At 55.0% G+C, this 14,396-nt stretch overlaps 1 protein-coding gene across 1 annotated transcript in view; it reads right to left on the reverse strand.

Moving 5' to 3' along the window:
- Positions 1-14,396, reverse strand: part of ITGA1 (integrin subunit alpha 1) — a 150,776-nt gene that overhangs the window by 84,485 nt on the left and 51,895 nt on the right. Inside the window, exon 2 of the mRNA XM_036280385.1 lies at positions 9,781-9,898. Coding sequence (XP_036136278.1) covers positions 9,781-9,854 — 74 coding nt within the window. The 5' untranslated portion in view covers positions 9,855-9,898. The remainder of the gene's footprint in view (positions 1-9,780; positions 9,899-14,396) is intronic.

Below are 14,396 nucleotides of genomic sequence, written 5' to 3' on the forward strand. Positions count from 1 at the left end.
AGTCCTGACCCCGAGAGTCCCCGCAGTCCGCCTTAGGAACGGTTCTGACCTGAGACTCCCCGCAGTCCGCCTTAGGAACCGTTCTGACCCGAGAGTCCCCGCAGTCCGCCTTAGGAACAGTCTTGACCCGAGAGTCCCCGCAGTCCGCCTTAGGAACAGTCCTGACCCCGAGAGTCCCCGCAGTCCGCCTTAGGAACAGTTTTGACCCGAGAGTCCCCGCAGTCCACCTTAGGAACAGTCCTGACCCGAGAGTCCCCGCAGTCCGCCTTAGGAACAGTCCTGACCCCGAGAGTCCCCGCAGTCCACCTTAGGAACAGTCCTGACCCCGAGAGTCCCCGCAGTCCACCTTAGGAACAGTCCTGACCCCGAGAGTCCCCGCAGTCCGCCTTAGGAACGGTTCTGACCCGAGAGTCCCCGCAGTCCACCTTAGGAACGGTTCTGACCCCGAGACTCCCCGCAGTCCGCCTTAGGAACAGTCCTGACCCGAGAGTCCCCGCAGTCCGCCTTAGGAACAGTCTTGACCCCGAGAGTCCCCGCAGTCCGCCTTAGGAACGGTTCTGACCTGAGACTCCCCGCAGTCCGCCTTAGGAACAGTCCTGACCCCGAGAGTCCCCTCAGTCCGCCTTAGGAACGGTTCTGACCTGAGACTCCCCGCAGTCCGCCTTAGGAACAGTCCTGACCCCGAGAGTCCCCGCAGTCCGCCTTAGGAACGGTTCTGACCCGAGAGTCCCCGCAGTCCACCTTAGGAACAGTCCTGACCCGAGAGTCCCCGCAGTCCGCCTTAGGAACAGTCCTGACCCGAGAGTCCCCGCAGTCCGCCTTAGGAACAGTCCTGACCCCGAGAGTCCCCGCAGTCCGCCTTAGGAACAGTCCTGACCCCGAGAGTCCCCGCAGTCCGCCTTAGGAACGGTTCTGACCCGAGAGTCCCCGCAGTCCACCTTAGGAACGGTTCTGACCCGAGAGTCCCCGCAGTCCGCCTTAGGAACAGTCCTGACCCGAGAGTCCCCGCAGTCCACCTTAGGAACAGTCCTGACCCGAGAGTCCCCGCAGTCCGCCTTAGGAACGGTTCTGACCCGAGAGTCCCCGCAGTCCACCTTAGGAACGGTTCTGACCCGAGAGTCCCCGCAGTCCGCCTTAGGAACGGTTCTGACCCGAGAGTCCCCGCAGTCCACCTTAGGAACGGTTCTGACCCGAGAGTCCCCGCAGTCCGCCTTAGGAACAGTCCTGACCCGAGAGTCCCCGCAGTCCACCTTAGGAACAGTCCTGACCCGAGAGTCCCCGCAGTCCGCCTTAGGAACAGTCCTGACCCGAGAGTCCCCGCAGTCCGCCTTAGGAACAGTCCTGACCCCGAGAGTCCCCGCAGTCCGCCTTAGGAACAGTCCTGACCCGAGAGTCCCCGCAGTCCGCCTTAGGAACAGTCCTGACCCGAGAGTCCCCGCAGTCCGCCTTAGGAACAGTCTTGACCCCGAGAGTCCCCGCAGTCCGCCTTAGGAACGGTTCTGACCCGAGAGTCCCCGCAGTCCGCCTTAGGAACGGTTCTGACCCCGAGAGTCCCCGCAGTCCGCCTTAGGAACGGTTCTGACCCGAGAGTCCCCGCAGTCCGCCTTAGGAACAGTCCTGACCCCGAGAGTCCCCACAGTCCACCTTAGGAACGGTTCTGACCCGAGAGTCCCCGCAGTCCGCCTTAGGAACGGTTCTGACCCGAGAGTCCCCGCAGTCCGCCTTAGGAACGGTTCTGACCCGAGAGTCCCCGCAGTCCGCCTTAGGAACGGTTCTGACCCGAGAGTCCCCGCAGTCCGCCTTAGGAACGGTTCTGACCCGAGTGTCCCTGCAGTCCGCCTTAGGAACCTGGGTATGTTTTGTGGTGGGAGATGGTCACCATCGAAGCTTTCAGAGTGGGATGGGACATGATTGACTCCGACTTGTAAAATGTATTTGCTGGGGGGAAGTACCGGAGGCGAAGTCGCCTCCCCCGGGGTGAAAGGTTAGAGGGAGGACGGTTCTTTCCTTTCTGGTCTAGGCCCAGGGGGCTGCCATCGAAATGGGCAAGTGGATGAAACCGGGAGGGTGTTGCTGGTCCAGGCCAGACACTACTCCGGACGCAAAGCGGTCGTCATCAAGAACACTGATGAGGGCAGCTCGGACGCCCCACGGCCGTGCTCTGGTGGCTGGAACTGACCGCTGTCCCTGCAGAGCGACAGCTGCCGTGGGCAAGAAGAGAGCGGCAAGAGGTCAGAGAGCAAGGTCACAGCTTGCGAAAGGTCACGGCTACAGTCACCTCATGCCCGCGGGTGCTCTGCGGGTACCCCTTGCACAGAGCTCGTCACAGGACCCTTCAGAGACCTGCTCTGAAACGCGAGGTCAGAGAGCAAGGTCACAGCTTGCGAAAGGTCACGGCTACAGTCACCTCACGCCCGCGGGTGCTCTGCGGGTACCCCTTGCACAGGGCTCATCACAGGACCCTTCAGAGACCTGCTCTGAAACGCGAGGCCGCACGGGAGGCCGAGGTCACGTTCGAAGGGAGGTACGAGACCGGGAAACAGATGCTGCTTCTAGAAGCTGCGCTTTTCGATCTTTTTTGTTTCAATCATTAGAAATCCAAATAATAATAATAATAATAATAAACGTATTTGCTTACAGTGTCATGAATCAATGAGGGGATGGGGCAGATTAGACTCTGAGTGAAGGCAGGAGTTCCTAAAATTACCCGGATGCGAAAGGCGGACCTGAACTAAGGAAGTGGAGAGGAAGGGGTGACCGATTCTAGAAATACTTAGGGTGTACGCTGTCCTAGTTCGGGGTTCTCCCAAAGCAGACCCCAGACGAGGACTCGCACAGGCAGCTTCTGGGGCGGCAACTCCGGGAAGGACGGTGCGGAGGCGGGGAGGAGGGAGGGAGGGAGAGAGGCCATGGAGGAGTGCAGAGGACGATGACGCCTGCGCCGGGCGGGCTGTGTAGCTGGGGGACATCTCCCGGGCCACCTGGGCCACAGATGAGCGTGGCCGAGGCCCCAAGAGAAAACGCTGCCCCCTCACGAGAGAGGAGGAAGAAGAGAGCCAAAGGCCAACACCTCGGGGAAATAACACCGTAGTTTAGCGAGTGAAGGAAGGAAGCGGGTGGGAGGGGCCGAGAGGAAAGGGGACAACAGGGCTGGAAGGAGACTGTCGCTGTGGGTGTCATGGTGTAGGGACGGCTTCACTGCGCGTGCTGTGGCTACAGAGGAGAAGGATGGAGCATCGACTAAACGTGAGCTTCCTGTTATTAGGCAAACCCTTAGGGGTCGAGTTGAGTTGAAATGAACATGGAGGCGACCTCGATGTGGTTCAATGGGGGTGAGAATGATCCGGGGACTAGAGAGAGGCTGCCGTCTTGGGGGACGGAGGGGAATCCCTGAGCAGGTAGAAGGGGTGGGCCCAGAAAGACGAGTTTGTCTTAGGGATGAGGCAAGACCGTGGGTCCCTCCGCAGGGGCCTGGCCCGCCGAGATCCGCAGGTTTGTAAGCCTGGTCGATGGTTTGGGGTTGTGTGCAGCTTGGTGATTTCGCGAAGCAGAACCTGCTTTTCCTTCTGTTGAAACGGATTTGCTTGGCTTACAGAACGCAGCAGGGAAAAGCTGGGGCTTCTGAGGCTGAGCCTTGAAGGCCTTGCCGAGTCCACAGCCCATTTTTGGAAAGCCGGGACCACGGCGCTGTGAAGGAGCCAGGCGGGCTGAATGGGGAGAAGAGGCCGCACGCAAGAGAAGGGTGCTGGAGCTGCGGGAGGACCTGCCAGACGTGGGTGCAGTCACCCCGGGCCCCTGCCCAGTCGAGGCTGCAGGGAGAGCAGGTGCGTGACGAGAATGCAGGGCTGAGGCAGTGGGGCCTTGTTCAAGCCTCCAAGTCTGCAGAAGCAATCAATAGGTGTGCTTCGAAGCCCCTGAGTTATGGGGTAATCTATTATATAGCAACAGCTGACAGAAGAGAAAGGGAGGATAAAGTTTTAATCTAATGGTTTCCTTCCTCCCTTCCTTCCTTCCTTCCTTCCTTCCTTCCTTCCTTCCTTCCTTCCTTCCTCCCTCCCTTCCTCCCTCCCTTCCCTCCCTCTGTTGCTTTCTTCCTCCTCCCTCCCTCCCTTCCTTCCTTCTTTCCTTCTTCCTTCCTTCCTTCCTTCCTTCCTTCCTTCCTTCCTTCCTTCCTTCCTTCTGTTCCTTCCTTCCTCCTCCCTCCCTCCCTCCCTCCCTCCCTTCCTTCCTTCCTTCTTTCCTTCCTCCTTCCTTCCATCCTTCCTTCCTTCCTTCCTTCCTTCCTTCCTTCCTTCCTTCCTTCCTTCCTTCCTTCCTTCTGTTCCTTCCTTCCTCCTCCCTTCCTTCCTCCCATCTTCCTTCCTTCCTTCCTTCCTTCCTTCCTTCCTTCCTTCCTTCCTTCCTTCCTTCCTTCTGTTCCTTCCTTCCTCCTCCCTTCCTTCCTCCCATCTTCCTTCCTTCCTTCCTTCCTTCCTTCCTTCCTTCCTTCCTTCCTTCCTTCTGTTCCTTCCTTCCTCCTCCCTTCCTTCCTCCCATCTTCCTTCCTTCCTTCCTTCCTTCCTTCCTTCCTTCCTTCCTTCCTTCCTTCCTTCTGTTCCTTCCTTCCTCCTCCCTTCCTTCCTCCCATCTTCCTCCCTTCCTTCCTTCCTTCCTTCCTTCCTTCCTTCCTTCCTTCCTTCCTCCCATCTTCCTTCCTTCCTTCCTTCCTTCCTTCCTTCCTTCCTTCCTTCCTTCCTTCCTTCTGTTCCTTCCTTCCTCCTCCCTTCCTTCCTCCCATCTTCCTTCCTCCCATCTTCCTTCCTTCCTTCCTTCCTTCCTTCCTTCCTTCCTTCCTTCCTTCCTTCCTTCCTTCTGTTCCTTCCTTCCTCCTCCCTTCCTTCCTCCCATCTTCCTCCCTTCCTTCCTTCCTTCCTTCCTTCCTTCCTTCCTTCCTTCCTTCCTTCCTCCCATCTTCCTCCCTTCCTTCCTTCCTTCCTTCCTTCCTTCCTTCCTTCCTTCCTTCCTTCCTCCTCCATCTGTCCCTCCCTCCCTCCCTCCAACACATTGGCTGAGTCTTCGGCAGACGTGGGAGAGGCAGTGGGGTCCTGGGCTCATGGGGGGCGAGGACACTCACAGGTGAGGGGGTGGGGTCCTGGGCTCGTGGGGGGCGAGGACACGCACAGGTGAGGGGGTGGGGTCCTGGGCTCGTGGGGGGCGAGGACACGCACAGGTGAGGCGGTGGGGTCCTGGGCTCGTGGGGGGTGAGGACATGCACAGGTGAGGGGGTGGGGTCCTGGGCTCGTGGGGAGCGAGGACATGCACAGGTGAGGCGGTGGGGTCCTGGGCTCGTGGGGGGCGAGGACACGCACAGGCGAGGCGGGCACAGCTGCTCGGGACTTTGGAAGCTGCTCCTACAGCAGCTGGCGGCCAGGCCTCCCAGGGCCCTCCCCACTCTGAGCTTCCATCTGAGCAGAACAGACTGCAGGGTGCGGAGGAGAACCAACTAGTTGGGGAGCATGTACCATGAACGGGGGACCCCGCAGGTAATCCGTGCAGAGTGGGTGGCAGACACGCTGACTGAGCGGAAGGTGGGACAGAGGGAGGGGGCTGGGCATGAGTGCAGACCCCCTGTGGCCCGGGGCCGGCTGAGACCCCAACAGGGGGCGGACACGGAAGGAAAGGGCCTGGAGTCCACATTGGACCTCCAGGATGACAGAGAGCTCGGGAGGGTGCTGGTCACGGGAAATAACGGGCACCACAGCCTGCCCTGGCCTGGGCAGGTGCCCACGGAGGAGCCCGGGCTCAGAGAGCGGGCGGGCAGTAGGCGAGGACTGACGGCTGCAGAGCTGGCCCACAGGACAGCGGGCTCCCAGGACTGCACTGGAGCACAGGGCAGAGCTGGGGGTCAGCTCACACGTCGCTCCATCCTGCGTCAGCTGCTTCTCCGAGCTGACGAGATAACCAGGACCTGAGATGCTATCAGCAGTGTTTACGGACATCAGAGCCCCCAGCGTCCCTGAGCCCCGCATCTGGCTTTCTGCCCCCCTGCGGCGCTTGCCACATTCTGACAGGGAGATAACCTACCTGTTCACCGAGTTTGTCATTTATCTTGTGTGTTCCCCACCTTCCCCAGTGGAGGACATCCGGGATTTTAATGTTTTAGTCACTCATACACCCTCAGGGCCTGCAATACTGCCAGGCACAAAACAGACATTCAATCAACATTTATTAAATGAATGAATTCATGACTGCGTCAAATATTCTAAGACTCTCCAGGGTGGGGAGGGTGGAGGTGGAGGAGGTGACAGAGTGGCTAAATGGTGATGGAAAGATGAAAAAATAAGACAAATATATCAGCATTCCTCAAAACACAAAAGACAAAAAAGAATCTAAATAAGGCAGATCTGAGAATGTTGGACTTGTGACCAGCTAAGAGGTTCTAATTGGGAAGTCTTTTTTTAATCTTTTTCCATATTAGAGACTAAATATTTCACTTAAGCAGAATGTCATATATGCCTTTGGTTAACACAGGAGGCATTGCCAAAGGCCAAGGTTCCAGGGGGGACAGAACTGGCCCAAAGCCAGAAGGCTGGAGTTCCACATCCTGGCCCGGTTACATACTTGCTATATTAAACCTTCAGCGATTCATTCACAGCTTCCTGTTTAGAAAACGAAGATAAGAGAGATATCTATCCAAACACTCAGGGTCAATTTGAAGACCCAAGGCTAGGGATGCTGTTATTTTAAAATTTAATGGACGTTTGCTTTAACTCATTACATGTTATTTTTATTAGATTTTTACTTTCCATTTGAAATTACTGTAATGATTTGTCAGTAGATTAAGATTAAAGAATGTTCTGGATCTCATTACTGATCTCTTGAGAAACACCCACTGAATTCAGAGACCATGGACGTGAGCAAAACATCTCCAGAAAAAGCTCCAAGCATAATAACATTTGGTAAACTGAGAAATGGTGGCTAATCGCACCCGTCATTATGACCATTGCGATGTTTATTTGCAGAGTAGCTGGTCCCTGACTGCTTTGTTTCATATTTATGTTTTTTTTTCTCTATAAAAATAGCTTCCCGGAGATTATTGTCTCGTGTTTACATTATTTTGTGAATACTTTTCACCTAACCCTTTGTTGATGTCCAAGCCAAGTCACTATGTGAGTGCCAAGAGCCCCTGCCTGCCAGGTTTTGAAAAATAAATGAAGTGTTCGGCCCCCTTAAAGGATGAAGCCGAACAGTGGTCCCATTAGCTGCCGCATTCTCGGTCATGACAGGTAGAAGCATGACATGAGGTGGGCCAAAGAAATGACAACTTTGGCCAACAGACTATTTCAACTTCTAAAGATATTATAAGCAATGCAAAGTAAATATTATACTAAAACACATAAGAGAAAAATTGGTAGAACCTTTAAGACGTCTGTTTAGCCCTGGCCCAGCATGGCCCAGTGGGTTGAAGCTTTGTCCTGTCCACTGAAAGGTCTCAGGTTCGATCCCCGGTCAGGGCACATGCCTAGGTTGTGGGTTCCATGCCCTGTTGGGATGCGTACAGGAGGCAACCGGCCGATGTTTCTCTCTCACATCGATGTTTCTCTCTCCCTCTCTCTCTCTCTGTCTGTCTCTCTCTCTCTCTCTATCCCTTCCTCTCTTTCTAAAAATGAATCACACATCCTTGGGTAAGGAAAAGGCATGAAGCCGCAGAGTTTGATACAAACTCTAGGTGGAGGATTGGCTGGAAAGGCTTCTACATAATGAAAATCCACTGTGAGAACCAGGCCCACTGAGGTCACTGGCACTCCCACGAATGGCTGGGGGTCCGGCAGTGAAGAGGGCGGGCACACCTGCTGGGGGCGGGGCCCCAGGCCGAGAACCACAGGGCGGAGGCCCACCCGGCATCACGCATTCTCCGGGTCGGCTGAGGCCCAGCCACACCGGTGATTCCCGCGGAATCTGGAAGGCTCGGATGGTGCTCAGCACACGCAAGTCCCTTCAAAGCACAATCATTAAGCCAATTAGGCTCCTTGTGACTTTTTGTTCCAAAGCACATTGCAGTTGCTCGGTTGCCTCGGCGCAGCCCCCCTAAGGAGCAGCTGGCCTTACTCAGCGCTGCAGTGCGTTCTGTACTGAGCAAACGTCCTTTCGGGGCCAGAGATGGACAGGAAGTTACACTTCCCAGCACACTTCTGAAAGGTGGAGGGGCGCCAGCCTGACCTTCCTGCTAACTTTCAGTTCTCTCGAAGCAACTGAAGCGATGTTTTCCACACACCCAGACGGCAGCGCCGTGGACCACGAAGAGCTCCTTCTCCAGGCTGCTGCAGCCAAGGTGGACGAGGTCAGGACGGTTCTCTACACTCTGAGCTGGCCGAGCTCCCAACTCATGAGCAGCAAATACGGTTTGCCAAGGTGCCCACATTTGGAGAGAAATAACAGAACCCCGTGTTCTCCCAAACAGTATTCTGTAGTCCGTCTCTTAAAGTAAATCCTACCCGATTGGATACACACGGACTATCCAAACCTGTCTCTAAAATGCAGCTGGCATCCCAGTGCCTGGGTCTCTCGGGATTGACGGGCTGCCCCATGCCATCCTTGAAGGTTAGGAAGCTTAGAATTTTTTTACCGGTTGCTCACTTGCTAATTCAGTTGACCACAATGTTTCTGCTGCCCTGACGTTCACCCCTTGTTCTGTAAAATCCCCGTAAACATGGAATGTCCAAATGGAATGAAAGTATCTGACATCCACAGACATTCCAATGCTCAGTCTCACACTCACGGATCAGGAAGGCGATCCGGCCACGACGGTTACTGTCCACATCTACTTTTTAACTTAGTTCTGACGAAGGAACAGCACTGCACTGGGCGTGGGGAGACTTGAGTCTCACTTTCAGCTCTGGCCCTGATGGTAACATCTTGGGGAGTAACTTTTCCACAAAACCACTTCATTGAAATGAGAGCAAAAAGCTGTACATACGTAATGTGTGTAACTGGATGAGTTTGGAGATAAAACTATCACAATCGATGCTATAAACACGCCCATCACTTCCAAAGGTTGCCTCCTACCCTCTTTATTATTGTTATTATTATTGTTATCTGATAAGAACAGGACATAAGAGAACAAATCTGTTGCTACCAGAGGGGAAGGGGGTTTGGGGTGGGCAAAAAGGGTGCAGGGGATCAACTGCACGGGGATGGATGGTGACTAGACGTTTGGAGGTGATCATCTGTAGTGTACACAAATGTCGCATTGTAATTTGTGTACCCGAAAGTCATATACTTGCAGAAATCATAAAAATCCTACCTAAAGTGAACTTAACCAACAGTACAGTGTATGAAAGCATGTAACGAGAGTTCAGTAAAGTTCATTATAAGGAGGGGGCCATCAGCCGCTCAGTGAGGCACCAAAACTATAAGCCCAGTATTCCGCCGCAGAAGCGACACTAAGCCTTTCGAGGACAGCATCTGAGCTGTGCCCGATCCTTTCTGCTGCATTCCAGCTGCTGCAAAGTGAGAGCAATCAGCCCTCTGGCCATAACCCCATCACTACAGAACGACGACTGTTTGGGATAAGGACCTTCCTGAAGGTCAGCCCAGGCTTCACCAGACATTACTAACCACTTCCTTCCACAGTGCCAAGAAAGTTTTCATTTTTCACTTTGTCGGTTTCCATTACCAAGTGATCGGACCGCGTTTCCCACTGCAAGTGATTTCTTCTGTCGACTCTCATTCATAAAACAAGCTGCAGACAAAGGAAGTGTTCATTACCTTGTAAGAAAACAACCAAGTGCCCTCGCTTACCATTTCCCTTCTTCGTTTTCATACTGCTGCACAGTGTAGCCAAACATGTCCTCCACGGGGCCGCTGAAGGTCATTGAGTTCTTCACGTCGACATTGAAGGACACGCAGAAGCCGAGGACTACAGAAAGGCAAACAGAGACCAGTCACACGGAGTTAACTAAGGTTCCATCAGTTTCGAATCACGAAAGGCATTCTCGAGGTTACCATAAAAAGCTCGACCCTTATTAAGAGAGCAGTGATGCTCAACGATCGAGGACAAGAAAGGTCTATAATATTAACGGTATTACTGACCGGAAATCAATATCATGGCTTTGAAGAGCACATGTATTACCATTCAAACAAAACCCCATCGTGATTTAACATCTGTATCATTCCCAGAACTTCAGACTTTAAAATGTGGGGAGCATCCCGCAGAAACGCGTGCTCCCAGAGGGCTGTCCGGGAGGGTGAGCTGCACAGCAGACCGTGGCCACCAGGAAAATGCAAGCAACGCCACCCTCCTGTTCTGATGGCAGGATGCAGCCATGGCCATCTAGACCATCAGCAGAGGAAGCTGGCTCCTAGCGGCTTCCCCAGGGAAGGCGAGGGAATGTCTCCACCCAGAGAGACTTCCCGTGCAGGCCTGAGATGTTTCCTTCTCCTGCAAACGCACCGAGCCTCCTTCCAGGGCGGGGGTGTGGTGCGCTCACAGGTCGCTGCTGAGATGAAATCAGATGATGTATCTAGAGTTTACACAACTCCTAGCACGTACTAGATCGTCAGCGAGGGTTGATGCTCTGCAATTTCCTTGCAGTTTAGGTCATGGAAACCCTGTCTGGGGGAGTCTCTCCCCAAAGCGTTCTGGATGGTGCCAAATCCCACCTGGGATGCTGGCTTTCAAAGTGTGCTTGTGAAGTTCCAAAGCACGGCCCTGCTGCCTGGAACGCGGGTTCTCCTCCAAGAGCACTGGCCTAGGAACCACAGAGCGCCCTGAGGTCCACTCAGAGGTGGCCACACCCACGCCCTTTTGTTAAAACCAGGATATAGCTACACGTACCCTGAAAAATTCTTTCCTCACCCAATGTAAACTCTTGCACAAATGAAGTCTAAACCTAGACTCTAATTCATTCTACGTTCTAATTCATAATCTTCAAATTTTGGTATCAATATTAAATGTTTCTTTGGTGCATTGAATCGTACATCACTTAGAGACAATTTTGTCCTTAAAAAGAGAGAGTTATGTATATCTATTCTTGAAGAAAGAGATACTTACATATACCCATTTATAAAGTCTTCCTTGATCTCTCCACCTTGAAAATAATCTTTTAACTACTGAACCTTCATCTGGCTGGTGTGGCTCAGTGGTTGAGCACTGACCCAGGCACCAAGAGGTCACTAGTTCAATTCCTGGTCAGGGCACATGCCCAGGTTGTGGGCCCGATCCCCAGTGGGAGAATGTGGGAGGCAGTGAATCAATGTTTCTGTCTCTCTCTCCCTTTCCCTTTCTCTCTTTCTAAAATCAATAGAGGAAAAATAAATTTAACTACTAAACCTTCCTCTTTTATTTAAAAAAAAAAAAAAAAAAAAATCCCTCATAGAGATAATTATCCAACACTATTTACACTGTGGGTAGCTGTGTGATATTCTCTTTCCTAGACTGAAGAATTCTTTTCTTATTTATTTTTATCTTTTAAATGTATTTTTCAATGACAGCTGACATACACCATTAGCTTAGTTTCAGGAGAACAACAGTGATTAGACATTCATGTAACGCACAGAGCGATCGCCCCAATAACTCCAGCACCCACCTGGCACCCTACATCATTATTATGATATTGTTGACTGCATGCCCGGTGCTGTACTTCACATCCCTGGGACTATTTTTGTAAGTGACAATTTGTACTTTCTTCACCCAGCTCCCCACCCGCCCCCATCTGGTGACCATCTCTGTATCTACGGCTGGAAAGCGCTTAAAAGCAGGGCTTGGCTTTGCTCATCGTTCTTCCCTCTGAAAATAGCGCCCTGCTTGTGCCCAGATGAGCAGGGACACGCTCGTGGAAGAGGGAACGCAGTGGAGGGGGCTGGGCGGGTCACAGAGGAGGGGGCTGGGCGGGTCGCCGTGGAGGGGGCTGGGGGGGTCACAGCTCATGGACCAGGGGCCGCAGTGGAGGGGGCAGGGTGGGTCGCAGTGGAAGGGGCTGGGCAGGTTGCAGCTCGTGGACCAGGGGACGCAGCGGAGGGGGCTGGGCGGGTCACAGCTCATGGACCAGGGGATGCAGTGGAGGGGGCAGGGTGGGTCGCAGTGGAAGGGGCTGGGCAGGTGGCAGCTCGTGGACCAGGGGACGCAGTGGAGGGGGCTGGGTGGGTCGCAGCTCATAGACCAGGGGATGCAGTGGAGGGGGCTGGGCGGGCCGCATTGGAGGGGGCTGGGTGGGTCGCAGTGGAAGGGACTGGGCAGGTGGCAGCTCGTGGACCAGGGGTCGCAGTGGAAGGGACTGGGCAGGTGGCAGCTCGTGGACCAGGGGTCGCAGTGGAGGGGCTGGGCGGGTCGCAGCTCGTGGACCAGGGGATGCAGTGGAGGGGGCTGGGCGGGTCGCAATGGAGGGGGCTGGGCAGGTGGCAGCTCGTGGACCAGGGACGCAGTGGAGGGGGCTGGGCGGGTCGCAGTGGAGGGGGCTGGGCCGGTCGCAGCTCGTGGACCAGGGGACGCAGTGGAGGGGGCAGGGTGGGTCGCAGTGGAGGGGGCTGGGCGGGTCGCAGCTCGTGGACCAGGGGATGCAGTGGAGGGGGTTGGGCAGGTCGCAGTGGAGGGGGCTGGGCGGGTCGCAGCTCGTGGACCAGGGGACACAGTGGGGGGGATGGGCGGGTCGCAGTGGTGGGGGCTGGACGGGTCGCAGTGGGGGGGGCTGGGCGGGTCGCAGTGGGGGGGCTGGGCGGGTCGCAGCTCCAGGGGAACGGGCGGAGACTCTTCCTCCTGGAGGAGGACTCTATGGCGCTGGAAGCCTTGGAGTGAGGGACTGGCCGTGAGACCACGTGCCCCGGGTTCGGGAGGGTCTCTGCACGCGGTGAGAGCACAGGACCAGGGTGGTGGCGACCCCAGTGGAGGTGCGGGCTGAGCCGGAAGCACAGGCCTTCCCGCCACTTCCGCTCCAGTCCAGGTGCTGGCGACAGCTGGTCCCGGCACCTGCGCAGCAGCCGTTCCTGCCTCCGAAGGCAGTTTAAACACCGTCCCTGCTCCGAACGAGGGACGCGCCCCGCCCTGTCCTCGGCTTCATGTCTTTCGAGCACGTTCAGCCACCTGGTGTCCGTAAGAGACAGGACAGGACTGCGGCTGCGCAGCTCCGGGGTGGCCATTGGGTGGGAGGAGCCTGTGCTGGGAGGCTGCCCTGTGCCTTGCGGGGTGGCAGCAGCCCTGGCCCCGCCCCCCATCCCCGGAGCACCCCAGCTGCAGGGTCAGAATGTCCCCAGACAGTGCCAAATTCCCCAACCAGAGTCGCCCGGGTAGAGGACACTGCCCTGTCGGTGAGGACCAGAGCACCACACCAAAGGCTCTGATGAAGGAGATAACTGGAACCCGAGGCAGCTCCCCAGGGCCCGCAAGGAGCCCAGAATCCCAGGCCCTACCCAGATTTCCTGCATCAGCACCTACATCCAGCGGCGCCTCTGGAAGTCTGCGTCCTGCCAGGGTTCGGGGGCACAGGTGTGTGACACAGTACCCCTCTTTCATATGCTGATGCAGGGACCAGAATGTCCCCAGATTAAAAGTGCTCAGCATCCACCCTGGTTCAGCGGTTAGAGCGTCGCATCGGCCCATGGACCAAAGAGTCGTGAGTTGATTCCAGCCAAGGGCACATACCTCAGTTGTGGTTCATCCCCAGCCCTGGTTGAGTCATGTGGGTGGACACCAGTTGATGTGTCTCTCACATCGATGTTTCTCTCCCTCCCACTCTATCTGAAGATAACTGGAAAAGTATCCTTGGGTGAGGATTAACAACAAAAAAGTACTCAGCATCCTTTAGACCGGGGTCCACTGCCAGCGCCCCATGGTCTCTGGTCCATGCTCGCCCAGAGGCGCCCATGGAGCCCCCACAGGCGAGGACCCAGAGCGGGGCTCCCGGGCCTCACTGTGGATGCCACATGTGTGTGGAATGTCCGGGGTGTGCTGCACTTCGTTCATTTCCTGTGCTCAGAGCGCTCGGGCAGTCTGCCCGTGTCTGCGAAGCCAGCAATGGGCCGGAAGCACAGGAGATGACACACGAGACAGTTTACATTTTGTTCTTGTAACCTGAAGGGGACATAAACAGTAAGAGCAGCATCTCGTAGCTTTTTGTTCAATGTCCATTTTGTTTTACTGTGTCGTCTTAGAACTTCACACACCAGAAGGAAAGCAAAACCGTGCTCATCCTCAAAGTCAAACAAAACACAACCAGCAAACAAAGCCAGGGGGGCTTCAGGGCCACGGAAGGTGAAAAGGACGGAAATCAAAGACAATAGCCACAGGTCAAGACTGAATTCTGACTTCACATGTACCAGTAAAAAAAAAGAGAGATTGTTTTCCTTAATAATCCCAACAGTTCTGTGCCCTTACTACGTGTTACTCTTCACATACTCCTACTCACACGATTTTCCAATGAGCC

The sequence above is a fragment of the Molossus molossus genome, unplaced genomic scaffold (assembly GCF_014108415.1).
Source record: "Molossus molossus isolate mMolMol1 unplaced genomic scaffold, mMolMol1.p scaffold_m16_p_3, whole genome shotgun sequence".
Classification (NCBI taxonomy): domain Eukaryota; kingdom Metazoa; phylum Chordata; class Mammalia; order Chiroptera; family Molossidae; genus Molossus; species Molossus molossus.